Source organism: Chiloscyllium plagiosum, unplaced genomic scaffold (genome assembly GCF_037043375.1).
Source record: "Chiloscyllium plagiosum isolate Xiang-an unplaced genomic scaffold, Cpla_swu_hap1 HiC_scaffold_3, whole genome shotgun sequence".
Classification (NCBI taxonomy): Eukaryota; Metazoa; Chordata; class Chondrichthyes; order Orectolobiformes; family Hemiscylliidae; genus Chiloscyllium; species Chiloscyllium plagiosum.
The window spans coordinates 143,198,780-143,224,857 of record NW_028270141.1 but is presented as its reverse complement, the minus strand read 5'-3'; the positions used below and the strand labels follow the sequence as shown (position 1 = coordinate 143,224,857).

Genomic DNA, 26,078 nt, shown 5'->3' with positions numbered 1-26,078 from the left:
TGTTATGGCCTCAATGGGCTAAAAGGCCTGCTTCCACACTATAGGGATTCTGTGGTACTTCTGATAGACAACTTGTCACAGTATCCTCTCACCTGTTTCATTTATTACCTCCACCTTTATGGATTCTACATCTTCTGATTCCAGATCATTGATTACTATCCTTACTATTCTATCACACACCAACAATGCTACCCCATCATATTCCCCCTCACCCCTTGCCTGAGGCCTGCTGACCCTCAGGTATAACTCTGCACCAGCAGCCACCTCTGTCTAACGGGACAGAACAGCCTCTGGGAAGATAGTGACTTTCACTGTAACTGCAATTCCATGGGAAATAGGAACAGAAGTGGGCCATTCAGCCCCTCGAGCCTGCTCTCCCATTCCAAAGGATCTGGGATTTGTCGATGACATGACAATTGATGGGAAAGTAGGCTGTAATGAAAAAAATTAGAAATTTACAAATGAATGGCTAAAATTTCACAGATTGGAATTTACCTTGGATTAGTGAGAGGTTACTCACCGTGATTGGACGAATAGAAAGGCAAGTCATCGACTAAATGGGAAGAAAGATCAGTGAGCTTCATTGCAGAGGGATCTGGGTGTCCTAATGCATGAATTACAGGAACTAGTGTGTAGATACAGGAAAAGGAATTTTGGCATTAATTCCAGGAGAAAGGCAGGATGAAAGGAGGTGATGAAACTGTACGAGGCATCAGGGAGACTACACCTGGAGTGTTGTGAAACTGAAAGCCATTCCACACACGTCAGTCATTGAACCACACATGTAACTCCATGATTTTATATCCCTAATCTCACCTTGCCCATGGCTCATGCACACAGTGGGCCAAATGCCCTCCATTAATGTGGGATCATTTTCTGAAATAGAATTATTACTTTTAATCTTCAATACTTTGACACATTCATTTCACTGAAATGTGGAAGGCTGTATATAATGTTAAAATTGTGATGTGATCAGTGACCCGGATTTCCCTCAGAGTGAGAATTGAACAGGAGACGGAGTGTTGTGATGCATCACCCTCTTTATTTCACAGTGAGAATACATTCCCAGCAGTTAGAAAAACACAGACAAACACTGACTCGAAGACAATGGCTTCCTCACTCCACACGAGAAGCCTGTGAATGAACGGCCTGTTAACAGGAATCATATTGGAATAGATCATTTCTTCAATCACACATTCAGTCAGTCTGTATGTGAGTGGGAGCTACCAGTGTGGGGTGAGAGATCTGAAGCTGAATTTTATTCTATCATCAGACTCTGGATTCTGATTTCACGTTGGGATTCTATCGCCATTTTAGAGATCAGTTTGAAGCTGCTTCATTCCTTCCTCTAGGCTCCACTCCACATCCCTCGTCCTCCTCTCACTGACCCCTCCTGGTCCTGAGCCTCAATGCAAGCTCCCACTCTCCTGCCCCCTTTCCTTGTGCTGCAGAGTTCAACAAATGAAACCTCTGACCCCAGACACAACAGCACAAAGCTGACTGATTCTCATGTGTCACTAACTTTCAGATGAAGGTGGGACATCATTCCAAAAGGGTCACAACAATGAGTATTGATGAAATACAAATCCATTCCATGTAGGAATACTCCACAGGGCAGTTCCAGCACCAACCAACCTCAAACAACCAGGCTCTGTAATCCCTCCCACTGTCAATGAGCTCTGACCACATCAACGTGAAACATTCTGACCCAGCATGACTGAGATTAAACAGAAGTATAATCCATCACCAGGACCATCCCTGTCTCAGGCCGTGCACAATTCATTCATTTCAAACAAGATTAGAGAAAAGAACATTTACTCCCTGCTTCCCAGTGAAGGACCCAGCTCCCCATCTACAATTGAATTTAACCCTCTGTACGTGCTGGAAGAAGTCTTTAAACTGATGTCACCAATGCCCAAATGAATCTGAAACATGGAACAATAATTTAGTTTTGAAGAGAAATCCTCACTATAAAGGATATTAAAAGGAACACGAGCATCCAGGACAGTTCTGTCAGGGACAGTCAGAGCGACCAGAGCTGGAACCTGATGTCTGGTTCATGTGTGGCTGGAAGACCACATGGTTCCTCCATATGGGTTTGAGGGTGGGGGCAGGAACTGGGCAGATGGGATAGAATTTGGGGAAATGTGATGGTAGCCAAATATGGAAAAAATATCCCAGTGGAATGTTTAGAATTGGTGAGTGACTGGAAAATGGTAACATTCAGAATGACCTGGATGTCCTTCTACGACAAGCACAGAGCGTTAATGGACAGGTTCAGCAAGCTACTGGAGAAACAAACAGTATCTTATCCTTTATTACAAAGGGAGTGAAGAGTACAAAAATCTCACTTCAGTTGTAGCAGTGGATGACATCAGTAGTTTTACTCTCCGTACCCAAGAGTGAATTACAGTGAGTGCAATGACATCATTGGACAGATTACCCAATCAAGGGACAGTGTGGGAAAGCGGATTGGAAGGAGAAGATCAGCAATGATCTCATTGAATGGTGGACCTTCTTTTTTATGACCCAGGGGAAAGACAAGATGGTACAGCCCCGAGGACAGCTGAAAACCATCGTGCGGAGGTGAGAGTGGAGGGAAGTGTGGAGGGTGAATGATGGACAGGAGCGGGAGGGGCTGCAGTTGGTGAGAGGCTGGGAAAGAGGATGGACAGAGTGGCAGGTGGGTGAGGGGTTTTAATGGAATGTGTGTGAGGAAGGTAGAGGACCAGGATAGTGGGAGAAAATGGTGCCAGGGCGGAGGGGTATATTGTCAGGTAAGTGAGAGAACCTTTGGGGTCTGACAAGAGATCAGGTTGGTGTAGAGGGGGCATGTTGGTTTTGCTGGGATCAGAATGGAGTGGAATGGGATTAGTGGATCTGCTGGGATTGTATGGAGGGTTGGGATATGCCAGGTCCTGATGGTTTAGGGATGGGGTGCGGGGCTGCCAGGTCAGGACGGAGGGTCACTTCTACCTGGGTCACTATGGGTGGGGTTTCAGGTTAGTGAGGTAGGGGCTGGGTGGGTATTGGGTAGTGATGGGGGAATGCAGTTGGCTGTCAGTCCCAATCCCATTGGCAGGGGCAGGGGGTGTGTGTTCAGGGGCAGCTTTCCGGTCTAGTGGGGTTGGACTGAGTAGGGTGTGAAGGCTGGTGAAGTGGAGGAGCTGTTGTTTTGCTGGTAATGGGGTGGGTGGGGGGAGGTGTCCTGTTCCAATGGGGCTGTGGTTGGGGTGAAGGGGAGTTGTGGGTCAGTGATGAGGGATCTGTAGACTCCGGGGGTTGGTGAGAAGGTGATGGAGTTTCGGGACCAGCTGGGTCATGGGTGTCTGGTGGAGGGGGTTTGTCTGGTCTCACATGGTCATGTCGGGGGTATTGTCAGGTCAGGGGGAATGGGGGAAGTGTGTCGGTGACAACGACTGAACCTGATCAGAATTCCGGGGCCAATGCAGTATAACTTGGATAATTCCATTGATTGGAATCATTGGACTAAAGAACCAATGGGAACAGTGACTGTAAATGGGGAACAAAATACTCCCTTTTAATGTTAATGCAACTGAATAATTTTGAATGAAGAATAAGTGCTTGTATTCTTGATTGGAAATACAATAACTGACTGCCAGTAGAGGGCAGTGTTTATAAACAGGACACCGGGATTTCTGAGATAGGACATTGGCGGAATTGCTTAAAAATGTGTTGCTGGAAAAGCGCAGCAGGTCAGGCAGCATGAAAGGAGCAGGAGAATCAACGTTTCGGGCATAAGCCCAAAGTGGGCACATGTCCCTAATATGTCTAAGGAACAGTCACTACATTCACTGGAAGTGATGGAGAAGGGTATATCTTTCTCGAGGTACGGAGACCAGAGTTAGGCACAGTAGTCTAGGTTAATGCAATGTGTAGTTTGGGGAAGACAAAACAGTTTTAGAATTAAGCACATCTCACTGTTCAAAATGAATAAAGGTAACAGAACCTTCTAGAAAGGTTTCATTTCAATTCCTTTTCTAAAGCTATTTGTGTTAGTCCATGTTTCTTATACCAAAAGATAAGAAACATCCCATGAAATATTCTCTTGTCTTTTTCCAAGTCTCTCAGGAAATCAAGGACCAGTTCTTCATATTGTTTCCCATCAGTTATGTTGGGAATAGTCCTGCAACAGAATTAAGAATATAAACATTTAATTCTCATTCCTCGCGACAAAACCTGTCTGAATCAGAGTAGGTTACAGGGCAATAGCAACAGGAGTCAGTCTTTCAGCCCATTGGGAACCCTCCATCATTCCGTTCCATCATGATTACAGGAACAGAATCGAAAAGCAATCAGAATGGACAGTCCCGTGGCCGATAAGGGGATACAGTTTTGGTGAGGAATTCTGAGAGTCGACATAAACTTAACGGCACTGTTCGAAACATTGCATGGCAGGGGAATTTTGGTGCACCGATCTTTATTGAGAGAGTGAATAGCAAAGCAAACAGGGCCTTGAGTTTATAACGAGATGATTGATTCCTCAATCGAGGAAGTTTTGCTGAACCCCTATGAAATTCTGTTATGACCATTGTGGCCATTGATGATCACATTTTAGGGAATACATGAGTCTCCTTAAGAGGTTGCAGAGGGTTCTCACTAGAATGGTTCCGCAAAGGAGGACCATGAAACTTGTAAGGCACAGGAGAATTGAATATGAATATAATCCATAAAAATCAAAATCGGACTGCAAAAGCTTCCACTGGTGATGATTTGGCTAAAATGGATGTGGGTCCATTCCAGCCAGAGTTGGATGGATTTATTTTCAGGAATAGAGAAGTGGTCGAGGAGCTGAATGAATATGTTGTGTCTGTTTTCACTGAAGTGGTGGATCCAGTGACTGTGATGCCATTGAATGTCAGTGGGTGATGTTTACCTTCTCTCTTGTTGGAGATGGTCAGTGCCTGACAGTTATGTGGTGCAAACCAAATTGGTGCAGTTATGGACAGTGAGGAAGATTGTCAACGGATACAGCAACAAATAGAGATCACTTGGAAAGATGGGCAATGAAATGGCATGTGGTGTTTTCCCGGTTCCCACTGATTCCAGTTTTGCTGGAACTCCTTAATATCACATTTGTTCAGACACAGCCTCGATGACAAGGGCGGTCTCTCTCACCTCAGCCCCGGAAATCAGCTCCATTCGATATGTCTCCTCCCACCATCAACACACAAAGTTAACAACGTGTACCATCTACAAGGTACACTGCAGTATCTCACTGAACCCTGTTCACCATCGACAAGGTACAGGTCAGGAGTGGGATAGACTACACACCACTTGCCTGTACAGGGAAGGCTGGAAAATCCCTCAGATTGTATTGCAACCAATCAGCTTGCTTTTTTGGCATCAACATCCAAATCTGTGCTCTCTACTCTCTAGAAGGACTAAGGGCAGTAATTACATGAGAACACCACCTCCTGCAAGATCCCCTCCAAACCACACACAACCCTGACTTGAAAATATATCACCGTTCCTTCAGTGTCACTGGATCAAATACCTGGAACTCCCTTTCTGACAGCATTGTGGATGCCCAAGGACCCAAAGGATGCCAGCAGTTCATGAACTCAGCTCACCGTCGCCATCTCCAGGGCAATTGGGGATGGGTCAAACCCAAATCTCATGAATGAAGAAGAAAATAAACCAACATCAGGATCTGGCCATTAGAGGGACCCACACTCCTGCCCTTTCTACTGACCCACCTCACCCACACCACACCCCCATGACAGTGTCCTGTGATCCTCTCCCTGGTATCACACACCTATCAGCCTGGGAGTCAGTGCTGATGCTAGGTCTCTCAGGTACAGTGCCATCAGCAACCAGGAGCCAGCAGTGCTTGAGGGTCATTGAATGCAGCAAGCTTTCCCTGAGAGAGCTGATGTGGGGCCCTTATCAGCTCTCCAGTCAGTGGGTGAGACACTGATCACCTCCATTCAATTACCGCCTGTGAACTACCGACTCACAATCGCATCTATTAGAACTACACCCTTTGGGATAAAGAATCTCTCAGCTGTATCCTTTCTGTTACAAAATTTGATTTACAAAGGGATATTATCAGACATTTATTTGAAATCAAACAAAATTCCCACAGGACTCACTGTTTTCTTCCCGGGTTATAGAGAGTTTTCTGGGAACTGAGAGGGTGTTCCTCATGGGACTGACATCTCAAACTCTGACATCACCCTCTGTCCTTATAACGGGTACATTTTCACTTCCTCAGATATCAGACATCTCAAAGAAGTAAGATTTTTGGGGTTCTCCACTGAAGCTAAATAACAATTATGCTGGGTCTGCATTCAGAAAGGGAGATAAAATAATCTCTCAAAAATAACAGAAACCCAAGGGACTGGTGAGAATAGGGAGTTGGAGAAGATTAGTCTTAGTGAACAAATAGTATTGCACAAATTGATCGGATGAAATCTGACACAACTCTGGACCTGACTATCCATATCCCATCATATTGATAGAGTTGGCTAGAGAGATGTGGATGTATTGGGTTTTACTCTGAAATCTTCACAGTTTTATTAATTCTGGAAGACTGCCTGCTGAACTGTGGAAGCTCAGTCACTGAGTCTGATCAGACAGATATTGATACCGTTTGAAATAATATAGAGGGCATTGTTAGTAAGATTGTGGATGGCAGTAAAATTGGTGGTGTAGTGGACAGTGAAGAGGTTTATGTAAGATTGCAAAGAGTTATTGATCGATTGGGTCAATAGGCTGAGGAGAGGCGTATCAAGTTTAATTTGGATAAATTATGCTGTTGCATTTTGGTAAAACAAGCAAAAGCAGGACTTAGATCATAGAACATAGAACATAGGACATTGCAGCGCAGTACAGGCCCTTCAGCCCTCGATGTTGCATCAGCCTATGGAACCAATCTGAAGCCCATCTAACCCACACTATTCCATTCTCGTCCATATGCCAATCCAATTACCATTAAATACCCTTAAAGTTGGCGAGTCTACTACTGTTGCAGTCAGTGCGTTCAATGCCCCTACTCCCTCTGAGTCAAGAAACAATCTCTGACATCTGTCCTATATCTGTCACCCCTCAATTTAAACTACGCACCCTCATGCTAGTCATCACCATCTGAGGAAAAAGGCTCTCAGTATCTCTCTATCTAAACATCTGATTATCTTGTCCGTCTCAATTAAGTCACCTCTCAATCTTCTTCTCTCATTAAAAACAGCCTCAAGTCCCTCAGCCTTTCCTTGTAAGACCTCCCCTCCATACCAGGCAGCATCCTAGTAAATCCCCTCTGAACCCTTTCCAAAGCTTCCACATCCTTCCTATAACGCGGTGACCAGTGCTATACGTAATACTCCAAATGGGGCCATAACAGCTTTGTACAGCTGCAGTATGATCTCATGGTTCTGAAATTCAAATTGATGAACAGATGAATAGGCAGAGAACAAAGGAATACTGACAGTGGAGAAGCAAAATGGTTTTAGTTTAGAAAGGCATCTCGTGGTAGGACAGTCTGGTGGGCTAAAGGGCTATACTTCTCTTGGTTCACTCCAAACTTGCCTCATTAACTGGGTAATATTCCCCTCTCGTCTGATGCTAGCCCAATTCTCTCTGTAGACAGAAGGACCCTCCACTGTGGAGATATCCTGGGATCCCGAGCACAGGCACCATATTTAAAGGCCATTATGCATCTGGACAAGCGCAGTCAGTCCCTGACTGCCCACTTCCATATATTTGGCATGGAATCAGACAAGGAGAAATCAGCACCTCACTTCATGGACAGCGACCTTGAGATCCTTGTGGATCGGGCAGAGCAGAGGAGGGACATCCTGTTCAGAAGGGAAGGGTGGAGAAGAGCAGAGCAATAGTTATTGGGGACTCGATAGTCCGGGGCACAGATAGGCGGTTTTGTGGGGGCGAGAAAGACTCACGTTTGGTATGTTGCGTTCCAGGTGCAAGGGTACGTGACGTCTCTGATCGTGTTTTCCGGGTCCTTAAGGGGGAAGGGGAGCAGCCCGAAGTCGTGGTCCACATTGGCACCAACGACATAGGTAGGAAGAGGGCTGAGGATGTTAGGCAGGCTTTCAGGGAGCTAGGTTGGAAGCTCAGAGTTAGAACAAACAGAGTTGTTGTCTCTAGTTTGTTACCCGTGCCACGAGATAGAGAGTCGAGGAATAGGGTGAGAGAACAATTAAATGCGTGGCTACAGGGATGGTGCAGGAGGGAGGGATTCCAGTATTTGGATAACTGGGGTTCTTTCTGGGGAAGGTGGGACCTCTATAAACAGGATGGTCTACACCTGAACCTGAGGGGCACCAGTATCCTTGGCGGGAGGTTTGCTAGTGCTCTTGGGGAGGGGTTTAAACTAACTCTGCAGGGGAATGGAAACTTAGACTGTAGCTTTAGGATGCAGGACCTGGAGTGTAGGGAGGTTAGGAACATGGCATCAATCTCAAAGGAGGGTGCCTGTAAACAGGAAAGTGGCTTGAAATGTGTATACTTCAATGCAAGAAGTATACGAAATAAGGTAGGTGAATTTGCAGCGTGGGTTGGTACCTGGGACTTCGATGTTGTGGCTTTTACGGAGACATGGGTAGCACAGGGACAGGATTGGCTGTTGCAGGTTCCAGGGTTTAAATGTTTTAGTAGGGTCAGAGGTGGGGGTGAAAGAGGGGGAGGTGTAATTGCTTGTCAAAGATAGTATTACAGCGGTGGAAAGGACGATGGATGAAGACTCGCCATCAGAGGTAGTTTGGGCTGGGGTTAGGAATAGGAAAGGTGAGGTCACCCTGTTAGGAGTTTTCTCCAGGCCTCTTAATAGTCCTAGAGATGTAGAAGAAAGGATTGCGAGGATGATTCAGGAGAAGAGTGAAAGTAATAGGGTGGTTGTTGTGGGGGCTTTAACTTTCCAGATATTGACTGGGAAAGCTATAGCTCGAGTTCGTTAGATGGGTTGGTGTTTGTCCAATGTATGCAGGAGGGTTTCCTGACACAATATGTAGACAGGCCAACAAGAGGTGAGGCCATACTGGATTTGGTTCTGGGTAACAAACCAGGTCAGGTGTTAGAATTGGAGGTAGGTGAGCACTTTGGGGACAGTGACCACAATTCGGTGACTTTTACTCTAGTGATGGAGAGGGATAAGTGTGCACTGCAGGGCAAGAGTTATAGCTGGGGGCAGGGAAATTATGATGCTGTGAGGCATGACTTAGGATGCGTGGCTTGGAAAAGTAGGCTTCAAGGGAAGGGTGCAATTGATATTGGGGACTCGATAGTCCGGGGAGCTTGTTCAAGGAGCAACTATTGAGTGTCCTTGATAAGTACGTACCTGTCAGGCAGGGAGGAAAGGGTCGTGTGAGGGACCCGTGGTTTAATAAGGAATTGGAATCTCTTGTTAAACGGAAGAGGGCGGCCTATGTAAAGATGAGGCGTGAAGGTTCAATTGGGGCGATTGAGAGTTATAAGGTAGCCAGGAAGGATCTGAAGAGAGAGCTAAGAGCAGCAAGGAGGGGGCATGAAAAGTCCTTAGTTGGTAGGATCAGGGAAAACCCTAAGGCTTTCTATAGGTTTGTCAGGAATAAAAGAATGACTAGGGTAGGAATAGGTCCAGTCAAGGATAGTAGTGGGAAGATTCGTGTGGAGGCTGAAGAGATTGGGGAGACACTGAATGAATACTTTTCGTCAGTATTCACTCAGGAACAGGACATTGTTATCAATGTGAGTACTGAGTCACAATTAAGTAGAATGGATGGCTTTGAGGTATGTAGGGAAGAGGTGTTGGAAATTCTGGAAAGGGTGAAAATAGTTAAGTCCCCTGGGCCTGATGGCATTTATCCTAGGATTCTCTGGGAAGCAAGGGAGGAGATTGCAGAGCCATTGGCCTTGATTTTTATGTCCTCATTGTCTACAGGAATAGTGCCAGAAGACTGAAGGATAGCAAATGTGGTTCCCTTGTTCAAGAAGGGGAGTAGGGATAACCCTAGTAACTATAGGCCGGTGAGTCTCACTTCTGTTGTGGGCAAAGTCTTAGAGAGAATTGTAAGGGATAGGATTTATGAACATCTGGATAGGAATAATGTGATCAAGGATAGTAGCATGGTTTTGTGAAGTGCAAGTCGTGCCTCATAAACCTTATTGAATTCTTTGAGAAGGTGACTAAGGAGGTGGACGAGGGTAAAGCAGTAGATGTGGTGTATATGGATTTTAGTAAGGCGTTTGATAAGGTTCCCCATGGTAGGCTACTGCATAAAATACGGAGGTATGGCATTGAGGGTGAGTTGGAGGTTTGGATTAAGAATTGGCTGGCTGGAAGAAGACAGAGGGTAGTAGTTGATGGTAAAGGTTCATCTTGGAGTGCAGTTACTAGCGGTGTTCCGCAAGGATCTGTTTTGGGACCATTGCTGTTTGTCATTTTTATAAATGACCTGGAGGAGGGGCTAGAAGGTTGGGTGAGCAAGTTTGCGGATGATACGAAAGTCGGTGGAGTTGTTGACAGTGCGGAGGGATGTGGCAGGTTACAGCGGGATATAAGTCAGCTGCAGAGCTGGGCAGAAAGGTGGCAAATGGAGTTCAATGTAGGTAAGTGTGAAGTGATTCACTTTGGTAAGAGTAACAAGAAGATGGGGTACTGTGCTAATGGTCAGATACTTGGCAGTGTGGATGAGCAGAGGGATCTTGGTGTCCATGTACATAGATCTCCGAAAGTTGCCACCCAGGTAAATAGTGCTGTGAAGAAGGCGTATGGCGTACTGGCTTTTATTGGTAGAGGAATTGAGTTCCGGAGTCCTGAGGTCATGTTTCAGTTGCATAAGACTCTGGTGTGGCCGCATCTGGAGTATTGTGTGCAGTTTTGGTCGCCATACTATAGGAAGGATGTGGAGGCACTGGAACGGGTGCAGAGGAGGTTTACCAGGATGTTGCCTGGTATGGTAGGAAGATCGTATGAGGAAAGGCTGAGGCACTTGGGGCTGTTTTCATTGGAGAAAAGAAGGTTTAGGGGTGACTTGATAGAGGTGTACAAGATGATTAGGGGTTTAGATAAGGTTGACCATGAGAACCTTTTTCCATGTATGGAGTCAGCTATTACGAGGGGGCATAGCTTTAAATTAAGGGGTGGTAGGTTTCGGACAGATGTTAGGTGCAGATTCTTTACTCAGCGAGTCGTGAGTTCATGGAATGCCCTGCCAGTAGCAGTGGTGGACTCTCCCTCTTTATGGGCATTTAAGCGGGCATTGGATAGGCATATGGAGGATAGTGGGCGAGTGTAGGTTAGGTGGGCTTTGATCGACGGAACATCGAGGGCCAAAGAGCCTGTACTACGCTGTATTTTTCTATGTTCTATGTTCTATATTCTCATGGCACTGCCAGAGGAAGGCACAACACCTGACCTTGCCAGCCTGGTCAGTGGCAGACACTGGGTTAGTGTAGAGAAAGGTCAATGACCTTTGCTGCTCCACCAGGTTAAATGCCACCCTCTTCTCACTGATCCTTCACACAGGGTGGTCAGGATCAGAGGTTCTGTATCTCTTCAATCTGAGGTGTGGACCATATGCTGCGCTGTGGATTCAGTCCTCACAAGACTGGAGAGATCATGTCATCAACACCCCTCCAGAATGTGTTCAGGTAGGGAATTCTGAGATGGTTCGGTGATCAGTGACAAATGGCCAAGTCAGAATGATGCATGAGTAGGAGAGGAATTTGGAGGTGAAAGTGAAGTGAATGGGTTCTGTTTATAAAATCATGAGAGGCATCGATATGGAAAATAGCCAAGGTTTTTTCCCCACGGCGGGGGAGTCCAAAACTAGAGGGCATAGGTTGAAAGGTGAGAGGGGAAAGCTTTAAAAGGGACCTGAGGGGCAACATTTTCTTAGATGGTGGTGTGTGCATGGAATGACCTGCCAGAGGAAGTGGTAGAACTGACTACCATTACAATATTTAAAAACATTTCCATGGGTACATGGATAGGAAAGGTTTAGCGGGACACGCAGGCAGATCGGACTAGTTCAGTTTAGGACACCTGGCTGGCATGGACGAGTTGGACTGAAAGGCCTGTCTCCATGCTGTACAATTCTCTTATGATATCACTGCTCGTGTGACTCTCAGTAGTAAGGGTCATTGGGAGTGTTGGTATCAGGCACAAAATCAATTTGGCGAACAATATCCTTATAAGTTGTACATTAATGCAGTCTTGATGTGTCAGTGACCGAGAGGATGGACTTCACTGGTGGTAACAGCGACACTGTTCCAATGCAGTGCTGAGTCCTGGCTAGCACTGAGCTTCATGAATCTTGTTGCACCTGTCCAGCTGGGTAATAGACCACATTTCTGACTGGCCATGTAAATAACGGTGAGGTTTGGAGGATTTACCAAAGTGGTGAACTGATCATTAAAGAGTACCTGACCTCTGCATTGGCCCCAAGCATTTCTGAACCTCCGAACAAACTGAATCAGGAGTTTGCATATTAAAGAGAAAGGCACAAGATACCTATGAATGTACAGTAAAAGAAATTGGTAAAGTGAGGGAATCAACCCAAGTTCAGAGCTCCTGAAACAAATAGCTTACACTGATTGTTTTTCTTTGCCAGTGAATTCAGTGGAACCCTGACTTGTTCTGCTCAAAACACAGCTTAATGAATGACCACATGCTATATTTGTGTACTCGTAACAAGCTGCACATTTTAGAATTTACTACCTCTCAGAATTTTTATCAGGCAACTACCTTTAGCAAGGAAGCCCATTTACTGGCTGCTGTGCTGGGGAAGGATTGCAGAGGGGAGGATATCTATCAGGATTATAACAAGGTCAGCCAGATAGAGTTCAGAGAATAGGAGTTCCTTGATTGGACCAGATTAACATCCTCCAATTAGGGAGCCCTGGCTGACAGACAAGGACAAGAGTATCAGACATTCTCACACTCTGGGATGGTTCTGAGGAAGCTGGATCAGTGTCAAAGGACTTTCCATGATTAAATAAAGGGTGACTTGGTGACAGGATACTGGCCTGTATGGAGTTGAGTGGTGACGAGAGCAAAGTGTGCTCCTGAAGAAGTTTGCTTGCAACAGGTGCCTTTGAGCTGGGGTGAGCATTTCTGGCATCATGCTGTTATTTGGGAAGTTTGATTTGTTCGATCTTGCCAATGACTGGACCCAGTATGTGGACAGAATGTGTCCTTGTTTTATTTTTAAATGGGCAAATGACATTGGGACAGATGTAAAGCTATGATTAATTCTCCTGACAGCTTTTGGACCTGCCGCTTTTTCAGATATTAGGAGCCTAACCCGGCCTGAGGGACCAGATACTAAAACCTTTCACGAGTTGATGGATTTAGTTAAGGAATATTACAATGCCAAGCCTCATCTAATTCTGAATTGCTATCGTTTTTACTCAGCAATTTGAGAACTGGGGAATCCATATCAGGATTTTTGATTAGGTTAAGACAACTGGCAGAGGCAGGTAACATTGGTTTAACCCTTAATGAGATGCTGAGACACTCATTAATGATGATGTAACTATGCAAAAACACCTACTATTTGAAGCCCAATTGGACTTCAAACAGGGACTACAACTGGCTTTATCGTTGGCAAATGTGGTGAGTGGAGCATATGAGTTGCGGGATATTCCGATGGAAGTGGACATCCTCACCAGTCTAAGTGAGTTTGGGGAACACCACTTGAGTGAAGGCAATTGCAAAGCCTCACTCAGGACATATACTGAACAGAGAGCCACCAGGTCAGATCACATCAAAACCCCAAGACATAGACAAGCCTTGACCAAAGGGTTAAAATTTTCTTCAGGATCCGGGCCAGCAAGCAATTGTAGTTGCTTCCGGTATTAGGACTTGTGACAGCAAAAGTATCCCGCTCGACCTAAATTGAATAAGGAAAATTATAGGTCAGTATCCAGGCGAGTGCACACCCTGGGAAGTCCACTCACATCTGGTTTGGAACAGTTACATTTTTTAACAACTTCCAAATTTGAAGGAATTAAAATAAACATGTAGTTAAATGGGCACCTGGTTCTAATGGAGGTTGAAACCAGCCTGGCCATTTCAGTGATCACAGATCGCAAAATTGACTTGGAATTCCAACACTTGTTTACTCAAGACCTCGGCTAGATTGAGGACCCACAGCACAGAACATTTCCAGATTACCGATCCAACTTTGGTTGTGGTCTCTTATAAGCTGGTTCAGGTACCGCTGATTGTTCTAAAAGGCTTGGGCCCAAGCTTGATGGGGCAAACCTTTTTGATTAGAAAATGGCTGCCTGAGTGAAGTTCTAATTAAATACCTAGAAGTTTTTCAGGAAGGTCTAGGGACTATCAAGGGATAGTTGGCCAGGAAGCAATTCCACAATCTTGGAAAGCTCGCCCACAGCCAACTGCCTTACGGGCAAAAGTCGAGGCAGAAATCAGGAGGCTGGAATGTGATGGAATCATCAGAGCGGTCCAGTTTGGAAAATTGGCAGCACCAATCGGACTAATTGTGAAACTAGATTGTGAAACTAGATGGGTTGGTTCACCTTTGTGGGGATTTTAAACAAATGGTAAATCGCTTCTTGCGGCTGGATAAATACCCAATCCCTCACGCAGGTGGTTTATATACAAAGCTGGCAGGAGCCAGTCCTTCACAAAGCTGGACATGAGCCACCTATACTTGCAATTGGAGTTAGATGAGCATTCACAGAAGTATACTACAGCCAATACCCATTTGGGATTGTACCAGTATATGGGACAGCCATTTGGGTATTGTCAGCCTGTATAACTTTTCAGCGGATGATGGAGAACATTTTCCACCATGGCACGCTAATAGCAGGGAAGACCAATACAGAACTCCTCGAGAACTTTAACATATTCTTTAGACATTTCTCCCAGGTGGGTATACACCTTAGAGTGGAAACAAAAGTGTGTTCAGGCACCCCCAAGTGACCTACTTGGGACACAGCGTTGACAAGACCAGGTGAAACCCGTTGGAAGATAAAATGAGGGCGATCAAAGGTGCCCCAGCTCTCATGTCTGTATGGGAGCTTAGGTCCTTGCTTGGGCTGGTGAATTATTACGGAATGCTCGTGTATAACCGAGCCTCCTTCCCAGCACTTTGCATCAATTCTTAGAAAAGGGTTAGCTTGGAAATGAGCATGTAGCCAAGGCACAGCTTTCAGGGAAGTGAAGAAACAACTATCATCCCAAGTGTGATCTGCTATTAACATGTGATGCCTCCCCATATAGCAATCAGGCTCCCATTGGCTGGTAGGTGGCACAATGGAGAGCAACGCCCAATAGCGTATACATCCAGGACACTGGCTAATGTAAGGCGTAAACATGCCCAGATTGAGAAGGAAGGTTTGATGGTCATACTTTGGAGTCAGGAAGTTCCACCAATACCTTTCTGGATGTAAATGTGTAATAAGAATAGACCCCCAAACCCCTTCTGGTCTCCTTAAAGAGCCCAAGGCAGTGCCGGCCCTAGCTTCAGACTCACTCCCATGGTGGGCTATGATACTAAGTGTGTATAATTACAAGTTGGAACACCATCAGGAAGGCCAAGTAACAAATGCAGATGCATTGAGCCACCTCCTAATGGCAGATATACCACTGGTGGTAGTACCACTGGAAGAGTCCGTCGTGGTTTGAAATGTTATGGACACACTTCACAGCTGATCATATCAGACTTTAGACGCAGAAAAATCTGGTCCTGGCAGAACTAAAACAGCTGGTGGTGATGGGTGAAACCAAAGGACCATCACAACCAGACCTGAAACCTTTTTGGACCTGGAGGGACCAGATCACAGTAGACAATGGCGATTTGTTATGGGGAGCAAAGGTCACCACCAGATACTGGCTGAACTCCATCAGGGTCACCCAGGGGTTTTCAAAATGAAGATTTTGGCAAGAACTTACATCGGATGGCCAGGATTAGATGCAGACATAACCACATTTGTGGGGCAGTGCCCAGAGTGCCAAAAAGGGCAACAATTACAACCAGCAGCTCCCCCACATTCTTGGGAATGGCCGGTATACCCTGGACTCGGTTACACATTGATTCTGCAGGCTCCTTTCACAGGCTCAATGTTCTTAGTCATTGTAGGCGCCTACAAAAAGTGGATGGATGTGCATAGAGTACATTCATCAAACATGGGGACGACAATAGAAAAGCTGCATCTTTTGCACGACACGCCCTCCCAGTACTGTTGGTCACAGATAAAGGGCCATCAGTTACCAGCAGAGAATTGGAGAATTGCTTAAAGTCAAATGGCATTTTACATAATGACAGCTCCACACCATCCACCATCCAATAGTGTGGCAGAAAGAACAGTACAAGCTTTGAAGACATGCTTAACGAACAGCCAATGGCTTCATTAGATACCAAACTGTATTGGCTCCTATTTGAGTACAGGACCACCCCGCTTACAACTCTAGGGATATATCCAATAGAGTTGCTAATGGGGAGAAGATGCCACACCAGGTTAAACCTGATCTTCCCAGACCTGCGTGGGGTGGGGTGGGGTTGGGGGGTTGGTGGGGGTGGGGGGGTGTCAGTGGCATTGGGAATGTCCATGCCAGACACAAGACACTGCTCAACGAAAGACACTTTACTTCAGGGGACAATGTTTAGTGTAGGAACCACAGGATGAGCCCTGAATGGGTAAGAGGCATGGTCAGTGCAAGGTCAGGGCCAGTGATGTATAATGTTCATGTAGGTCCGACATTCCTGAACAAGCACATGGTCCACATGAAAGCTGCAAACGCGCAAACAGTGCGGAATCCAAACTGACCCGAGAAGCCAGACACATCAGAAGGGCTGACAGAAGCCGTGGGTTCTCCCTGTCCATCAAGCGATGAAGAGACCTCGGAATCTGAGATGGACATGGCGGGTGTCACCACCTTGATGCCATTGTCGCCTGAAGATCTGAATGAACGTCTTCAGAGATGCTCCAGGGGTAAGAGGCAAGTTACTGCCAATCACAAGCTGCCCCTCTCAGGGGCAGTGTTAAAGGAACCTGACCCGATGCTCAAACACCCCAGGAGCAGCTACAAAAAAAAAAGGCCAAGCCTCTGTTCTCGGATTCAGAGAGGGCAGGATGCAGTGATTGTAATGAGGTCAGCCAGGTAGACCTCATATGAGTTATGCAATATACGTGCGGCATGGTGGCTCAGTGGTTAGCACTGCAGCCTCACAGCGCCAGGGATCTGGGTTCGATTCCAGCCTCGGGTGACTGTCTGTATGAGTTTGCACATTCTCCCCGTGTCTGCATGGGTTTCCCCCCACAATCCAAAGATATGCAGGTCAGGTGAATTGACCATGCTAAATTACACCATAGTGTTAGGTGCTTTAGTCAGAGGGAAATGGGTCTGGGTTGGTTACTCTTCGGAGGGGCAGTGTGGACTCGTTGGACCGAAGGACCTGTTTTCACTCTGTAGGGAATCTAATCAATTAAAAGTAGGGTCTTTTGTGATGTTGTACAACAGGGTGACACAATGGTTCATATACATAATTCCTTGAAGTTTGCATCAAATGTAGACAGAGTGGTTAAGAAGGCATTGAGCACACTTGCCTTCATTGCTCAGATGTTTGAGTATCAGAGTTGGGACACTGTGTTGAGGTTGTACAGGAGATTGGTGAGGCCTCTTCTAGAGTAATGTGTCCAGTTCTGGTCACTCTGTTATAGGATGGGCATTATTAAAGCTGGAGAGAAGTTTCAGAAGAGATTACCGAGGATGTTTCCGGGAATGAAGGATTTGAGCGAAAGGAGAGGCTGGATAGGCTGGGACATCTTTCATTGGAGCATAGGAGCTTGAAAGGTGACCTTACAGGGGTTTATAAAATCGTGAGGGATATAAATATGGTGAATGGCAGGTGTCTCTTCCCTCAATTGGGGAATTAAGACAAGGGGGAATATATTGAAGTGAAAGGAGACAGATTTAAAAAAGACATGAGGGGCGACTTTTCGACACAGACTGATTTGTGTGTGGAATGAACATCCAAAGAAAGTGGTGAATATGGGTACAGTTACAATGTTTAAGGGACATTTGGATAAGAACATGAATAAGAAATGTTTGGAGAGACATGGGCCTAGCCCAAGCAGGTGGAACTAGTTTAGTGTGGGATTATGGTCAGCATGGACTGGTTGGACCGGACAGTCTGTTCCCGTGCTATGTGACTCTATGACTCAACAATAACAGCATCAATAGGAATGGGAATATTGTTGGAATATTTCATTAAAGTGGATGATCTGCCATTACCTAGAAGGGTGAAGCTGACTAAAGGGTCTGCTTCAAAGACCCTTTGTTCAAATGAAATGAAAGTGTTCTGTGAAAAATGTGAACCATGCTGCAGATGAGAATTTCAGAACCCAGGAGCCAGCTCTGTGTGAACTGGAGTAATGTGAATGTGGAGGACTGGCTGTGTTCTCAGGAGGTGGAGCTGGAGATTGTGAGATATGAACCACTCTACAACACCATTCATATTGACCAATGTCCCAGTGTAACTGGATGGACCTGTTAATCTCAGCCTTACCCTGACGAGAATGATTTGGAGATGCCGGTGTTGGACTGGGGTGTACAAAGTTACAAATCACACAACACCAGGGTATAGTCCCACAGGTTTAATTGGAAGCACTAGCTTTCGGAGCAATGCTCCTTCATCAGGTGGTTGTGGAGTACACAATTGTCAGACACAGAATTTACAGCAAAAGTTAACAGTGTGATGTAACTGAAATTATATATGGAAAAATACCTTGATTCTTTGTTAAGTCTCTCATCTGTTAGAATGACCATGATAGTTTCACTTCTTTCATATGTAAATCACAAAATCTTTTTAAAAAGTTACATTCTCAGGTTAACTGTAACAATTGGTGTCAGCCCAGATAAGATGTTGAGATATTGAAGGTGTTAGCCCCCTGTGGTCCCTGTCTGTGTCGTCATGTGATTCTATCTTAAAAAGTGAGCTAACAGAATCTTACATGTTTGCACATTCTCCCCGTGTCTGCGTGGGTTTCCTCCGGGTGCTCCGGTTTCCTCCCACAGTCCAAAGATGTGCAGGTCAGGTGAATTGGCCATGCTAAATTGCCCGCAGTGTTAGGTAAGGGGTAAATGTAAGGGTATGGGCGGGTTGCGCTTCAGCGGGTCGGTGTGGACTTGTTGGGCCGAAGGGCCTGTTTCCACACTGTAATGTAATCTAATCTACATGGATTCATGCAGTTTTTGAGCAAAGTACAATGTAACTCTGCAAGTACAAATTCACCCCACATACATATATGTGTATGTGTGCATGTGGGTTAAGTCTGTGAGAGAGTGCATGTGTGAGTGTGAGAGTGTGTGTGTGCCTGTGTGTCTTCACCTGGTGAAGGAGCGGCGCTCCGAAAGCTAGTGCTTACAATTAAACCTGTTGGACTATTACCTGGTGTTGTGTGATTTGTAACATTGTACACCCCACACTGAAATGATGGTGACATAAGTCATAGAGTCATAGAGATATACAGCATGCAAACAGACCCTTCGGTCCAACCCGTCCATTCCGACCAGATATCCCAACCCAATCTAGTCCCACCTGCCAGCACCCGGCCCATATTCCTCCAAACCCATCCTATTCATATACCCATCCAAATGCTGCAATTCTACCAGCCTCCACCACATCCTCTGGCAGCTCATTCCATACACGTACCACCCTCTGTGTCAAAACGTTGCCCCTCAGGTCTCTTTTACATCATTCCCCTCTCACCCTAAACCTATGCCCTCTAGTTCTGGACTCCCTGACCCCAGGGAAAAAACTTTGTCTATTTACCCTATCCATGCCCCTCATAATTTTGTAAACCTCTACAAGGTCACCTCTCAGCCTCCGAGGGTCCAGGGAAAACAGCCCCAGTCTGTTCAGCCTCTCTCTGTAGCTCAAATCCTCCAACCCTGGCAACATCCATGTAAACCTTTTTTGAACCCTTTCAAGTTTCACAACATCTTTCTGATAGGAAGGAGACCAAATTGTACGCAATATTCCAACAGTGGCCTAACCAATGTCCTGTACAGCCATAATATGACCTCCCAACACCTGTACTCAATACGCTGACCAATAAAGGAAAGCATACCAAATGCCTTCTTCACTATCCTATCTACCTGTGACTGCACTTTCAAGGAGCTATGAACCTGTACTCCAAGGTTTCTTTGTTCAGCAACACTCCCCAGGACCTTACCATTAAGTGTATAAGTCCTGCTAAGATTTGCTTTCCCAAAATGCAGCACCTCGCATTTATCTGAATTAAACTCCATCTGCCACTTCTCAGCCTATTGGCCCATCTGGTCAAGATCCTGTTGTAATCTGAGGTAGCCCTCTTCTCTGTCCATTACACCTCCAATTTTCGTGTCATCTGCAAACTTACTAACTGTACCTCTTATGCTCGCATCCAAATTATTTATGTAAATGACAAAAAGTAGAGGACCCAGCACCGATCCTTGTAGCACTCCACTAGTCACAGGCCTGAAAAACAGCCCTCCGCCACTACCCTCTGTCTTCTACCTTTGAGCTAGTTCCGTATCCAAATGGCTAGTTCTCCCTATTCCGTGAGATCTAACCTTGCTAATTAGTCTCCCATGGGGAACCTTGTCGACCGCCTTACTGAAGTCTATATAGATCACACCTACTGCTCTGCCCTTATCAATCCTCTTTGTGACTTCCTCAAAAAACTCAATCAGGTTTGTGAGACATGATTGCCCATGCAAAAAGCCATGTTGACTATCCCTAATAAGTGTTTGCCTTTCCAAATAAATGTACATCCTGTCCCTCAGGATTCCCTCCAACAACGTGCCCACCACCGACGTCAGGCTCACGGGTCTATAGTTCCCTGGCTTGTTCTTACCATCCTTCTTCAAACAGTGGCACCACGTTTGCCAACCTCCAGCCTTCCGACACCTCACCTGTGACTATCGATGATACAAATATCTCAGCAAGAGGCCCAGCAATCACTTCTCTAGCTTCCCACAGAGTTCTAGGGTACACCTGATCAGGTCATGGGGATTTATCCACCTTTACCCATTTCAAGACATCCAGCACTTCCTCCTCTGCAACATGGACATTTGCATGATGTCACCATCTATTTCCCTACAATCTATACCGTTCATATCCTTTTCCACAGTAAATACTGATGGGAAATACTCATTTAGTATCTCCCCCTTTTTCAGCAACTCCACACAAAGGCTGCCTTGCTGATCTTTGAGGGGCCCTATTCTCTCCCCAGTTACCCTTTTGTCCTGTATGTTTTTGCAAAAACTCTTTGGATTCTCCTTAATTCTCTTTGCCAAAGATTTCTCATGTCTCCTTTTTTCCGTCCTGATTTCCCTCTTAAGTACACTCCTACTTCCTTTATACTCTTCTAAGGATTCACTTGATCTATCCTGTCTGTACCTTATGTATGCTTCCTTCTTTTTCTTAACCAAACACTCAATTTCTTTAGTCATCCAGCATTCCCTATACCTACCAGTCTTTCCTTTCACCCGAACAGGAATATACATAAAGAAACATTAATCACAATATTGCAACATCAAAACTCACCTCACAAAGAACTGACCCAAAAAGAACGATCTTTGTTTAATTGTTTGATCTGTAGGTGTGGGTGGACTGTTAACTTCAGGAACGATGGTCACACATACATTGAATTTCTGTGGAAATGTTCCATTTACCAAGTATCCAGTGAGTACCCAAGGTGCAGTGATAGGAACTATTGTTTCTGCAGATAGAGAAAAACCCTGTTATAACATTTTATTCGGTGATCATTTGTGGTGTCACTGACAGTGAGTCAGAGGTTACAGGTGAGGGGTCAGGGTGACATTGCTGAAGTGGGGCAGACACTGATGTGACAGATTGAATAATAGCCTCACAGAGTGACACAGCGCTGTGGGAGGGGACTCCTGTGCTGGCTGTTTGGTTGAGGTAACCAGCTCATTACACTGACCTGCTCTCTTTCCAAACATCCACATCTTTTCTCTCATTATTTAGATGTTCATCTTTGAACGCTGTGATTGAAGTTACTTCCTGCACTGTTCCAGGCAGTGAATTCCACATCATACAGGAACACACGTGGACACAAACATACAAACGGAGAGCAGGAAAAGGCCATTCAACCCCTCACACCTGAACCACTGATCTCACAGCATTTCCTTCTCTTTTGTGAATTTGACAATTTTCAATTAGGTTTCTTCCTTGCGATCCTAATTGTTAATTGTGAAGCTTCAGGCACAATCTCCTAAATATTGAGCACTGTGTCTTTGACTGTGTTGTACTCTGCAGTTCTACTCCGCTTGTCCCTCTGACAATCTGACTCACTCAGTCAGAGCTGTACCTGCCAAAACACACTGTCCTGTTCAGGTCCAGACCTCTCGAAGCCACATCCTCTGTTCAACAACCTTTTCAGATGAGGCACAAGACCTTTTGACTCCATTGTCAGTAAATGTAAGGATTCTGTGTAGATTCTTGGTTTAAGGAAATCCCTGATTGGAACCAGAATCATCCTCCAAGCTCCTCCCTCCTTCTTTCTTCATTTTCCCACTGAAGCTTTTCTTTCGCTCCTCCAGTTCTCAGAGTTCCTGGCTCTTTAGAATTCAAGTTATCTTTCTTTCAGATTCCTTGGTTTCACCTTGCCTCCATTTTAATTTTTCTTATCTTTTCCTCCCATTCTATTTCAACTTTCTCTGAACTCTCTTTCCCTTATTTCTGTTCGTCTCCAAACTGAAGGCTTGTCATTTCTATCTCTAGCTGTGTTACTTTCACCTGTGACATCATGCTTTCATTTTCCTTTCTTCAACTGGGGAGACGTCATGGTCTCATGGTATTATTACTCATGTATTAATCCAGAGAGCTTGGTAATGTCCTGGGGACTCCGGTTCAGATCCAGTCAGGGTAGAATTTGAGTTCAAAGGTGAACAAAAATCTGGAGCTGATAGCCATGTAACCATTGTTGGGGATAAAACACCATTCTGGTTCAGTAACACCCCTTTGGAGACAGAAACTGCTGGCCTTGCCTGGACTGGTCTATATGTGACACCAAACGTGCGGAAAAGTGGTTGACTTTTAACAGCCGTCTAGACAGGGAGGGCTGGGTAATAAAGGCTGGTGTAGCCAGCAATGCCAACACCCCAGGAATGAATGAAACACATTCTCATTGTTGGATCATTACTTGAACAATCTCATCTGCATGAGATCCTACTTTGCATTGTACCTTCCATTTATCTGATAATTCCCTAGTTTTAATTTTGATCAAATAACCCACTGTTATTACTTTAACTCCCACAAAGCTGTCAGCAACATTAAACTGTGCAACAAACATCACCACAATGCTGCTGTTTTAGGTCCCGAACCACCGCCAAGTTGTGACTTTAAAAAGAAAGACATAGATCTTTCTTAAATGCAGTAATTTAAAAAAATCATGTCCAGAAATCCAAACATTATGATCCCAGCTGATGGTATTACAGCCCAAATCAGATCCCAGATGGGTCTGTGGCTGGATCGATCAGATTGTGAATTGTTCTTAGTTCAGAGAGAGACCAGTCACAAAAACCACAAGCACTCAAACGTGCAGATTGCTTTGAACAGTGAAGCAGGCAATATTTATAAGGAGTGAAAATAAAACAGATTGAAGTGAATTATTTTCATAGAGCGTACATTTAAAGATTTCAAAACATACCCCAAAAGTATTTCTATTCCAAAAACACCTTTGACATTCTCTATCATCTCCTACAGAGCTTCAGCAAACTTTAGTTTCTCTTTCTGTCTTGAGCAACTGTTTGATACATCTGCCATCAGCGAAGAACACTGCAGAAAATCCCCAAATAGAAGCTAAATCATAAGACCATAAACCAATCCCATGTTTTCCCAAATGACAGGGGTTTTGGCCCACCAACAAAATCCATCCTTGACCTCATAAACGAGAGCACAATACACATCTGTTTTCCCTGTTCACACATAAAAGTTTCCCAATGTGACCAAAATCCGCTTTGTGCAGAAATTGAATTCGATGCTGAAAGGGGAGAATGTGCTGAGCTATGAGGAGAAGGTGGAGAAGTGGCATTTTGTGAGTGGTCCTTCAGAGAGCTGGCACAGGCATGATGGGCTGAATGGCCTCTTACAATACAGTAAACAGGTTTTCCCTCTGCTCGATTTCCCCTGCGTGAAATAGATCACATTGTGAGAGGCAGAACAAAGAAATTATGTTTTAAACTTTGGTTCACAACAGCTGTTCCAAGAAAGAATTAGACCTTCCCTAAATGGTGAAATAATCGATTTGCAGTGTTCACAATGCTGAGATTACTTTTGTCATCTTGAGAAGGAGAGCCCAGAGACCACAAGGAGACAAGACAAATACCGTACCAACAGGACAGCAGTATAGTTTTGGACAGTGTCCAAGCCATCAGAGCTATTTTAATTGTATTACAACATTCAACGTTAAAGAGATGTCAGTGAGTGAGGCTGTTTGTGGGTCTTTGGGAGAGATGGAGGGAATCGCAGATGGTGAATGTGCGGTGTGTCACCTTCCACAAGGACTCCAACAGTGGGCTTCATGCCTGGCAGGGAGCCTTTATTTGTGTGAGGACAATTCAGCGATCATGGCTGAAGTCAGACAGTGAGATTGAAATCCCACTCCCACCATAAGAGGGAAACCTTCCCAGATTCTGGGACCACAAAGCCATGTATCAAAAGAGGGTGACACTTTGACTAAATAGAAGCATGTGACCAAGGGATCCCCAGGGATTGACAATTGTGGAATGTTTTGTCAATGTGTTTGTCAATATAGAAAGTATTAAGCAAGAAATGTGAAAGAGTGAACAGTCACTATATTCTGTTGTTACTTTGATGGGATATCTGATATACCTTCAGCATTGCCAAAACGTGAATACTTGAACAGATTGTCCAGACCGAGCTCCACTACTTGCTCCAAATCCGTTCCATGAACCTCTGTCGCAACATATTTTACATTTATGTATGCCACCTCATCATAATTCTGAAATGAGAGTAAAAAATGTCACTGTATGGTATAAACTGAACTCCCACCAAAGTACATCAATGCTGAGAGAACTGTCCCAAGTGTCCAGGTGTGGAAGAGCCTTCATGTTCTGGAGGGACTGAGTCTGAAACAGAGTTTGGAGTTTTTAATGGGATTCCTGACAGCAGCACTTCCTGATTCACTCCCTTTCTCTCTCACTCTCTCATCTTTCGTGTTGTCCTGTTCTGTCCCTTTGGGTTATCAATAACAACATTGAGATAATGTTATTGAAATGCTTCTACATTGAGCCAATGTTAATGCCCACATGTCCCGGTGTTGTGCATCTCTCTGTCTGTTTTAACACATTATTTAAACTGAGAAATTCTTTGAGGTATGAGGAATGATCACCAAATGGGATTTATCACAAGGATATTAATCCAGAGACCCATGTCATGTTCTGGGGACCTGGACTGAACCCCACCAGGGCAGATGATAGAATTTGAATTCATTGAAACAAATATGTGGAATTAAGGGGCAATCCAGAGTTGGGGTTGAGGGGATTCCACTCACAACCAGACTTGGCCTCTTCCACATTGAACACAGAGACCATCAGTGTATGAACAGCTGCCTTTCAGAAACAGGGTTAGATTGAGTGAAGACAGGAGCAGTAGGAGAGCTCCCTGACTCTACAGTCCTTGTGTTGTCCCCCACCATCCCCCTCTCTGTGAGCACACTGACCCCTCCCTTCACCTGCTGCTGGAGATGGAAGCCCTGATATTCTTCTTACTGCACAAGCTGGCAGTGGGAGCCAGGCAGGCGATGGCAGCTCATGTAGAAAGTGTTAATGAGGCCCGAGGAGTAATTTCAGTCCAGCCTCATGGTTCAGGGTTGGGATGTACACTGTCGGTGCACTGCAGGTTAGGGACTAAAAACAACATGGAATAATTTCCACTGGTACAAACATGACAGAACAGAGGAAACTCTCAGCTATACTGACCGTGTCCTGGATGACTTGATCTGGCCCGACACAGTCAACACCCTTACAGAGGTCGATCACCTCCTGCTCTGGGTCCTGTGCAGCAATTTGATGCCCAAAGAGGACAGACACAGTTAAGAAGATTCTCAGCATC

At 45.1% G+C, this 26,078-nt stretch overlaps 1 protein-coding gene across 1 annotated transcript; it reads right to left on the bottom strand.

The window, feature by feature from the left end:
• Positions 1–1,038: 1,038 nt before the first annotated feature.
• On the bottom strand, positions 1,039–26,078 carry LOC148151760 (uncharacterized). Its single transcript, XM_087976545.1, has 4 exons — positions 25,946–26,078; positions 24,837–24,966; positions 21,525–21,699; positions 1,039–4,147 (listed from the first exon to the last, which is right to left on the bottom strand). Exons 1-4 carry the CDS (start codon positions 26,075–26,077, stop codon positions 3,985–3,987), a joined length of 600 nt encoding a protein of 199 aa, XP_087832671.1. The 5' UTR covers position 26,078; the 3' UTR covers positions 1,039–3,984.

Bases quoted from the DNA above. Each gene is read 5' to 3' on its own strand.
- LOC148151760 (XM_087976545.1), bottom strand. From the start codon at position 26,077: ATGCTGAGAATCTTCTTAACTGTGTCTGTCCTCTTTGGGCATCAAATT. The intron at 24,967-25,945 runs GTCAGTATAGCT...CTCTCATTTCAG, and splicing joins ATCAAGTCATCCAGGACACG to AATTATGATGAGGTGGCATA. The intron at 4,148-21,524 runs GTGAGTTTTGAT...ATTCTGTTGCAG, and splicing joins TTGGGTCAGTTCTTTGTGAG to GACTATTCCCAACATAACTG.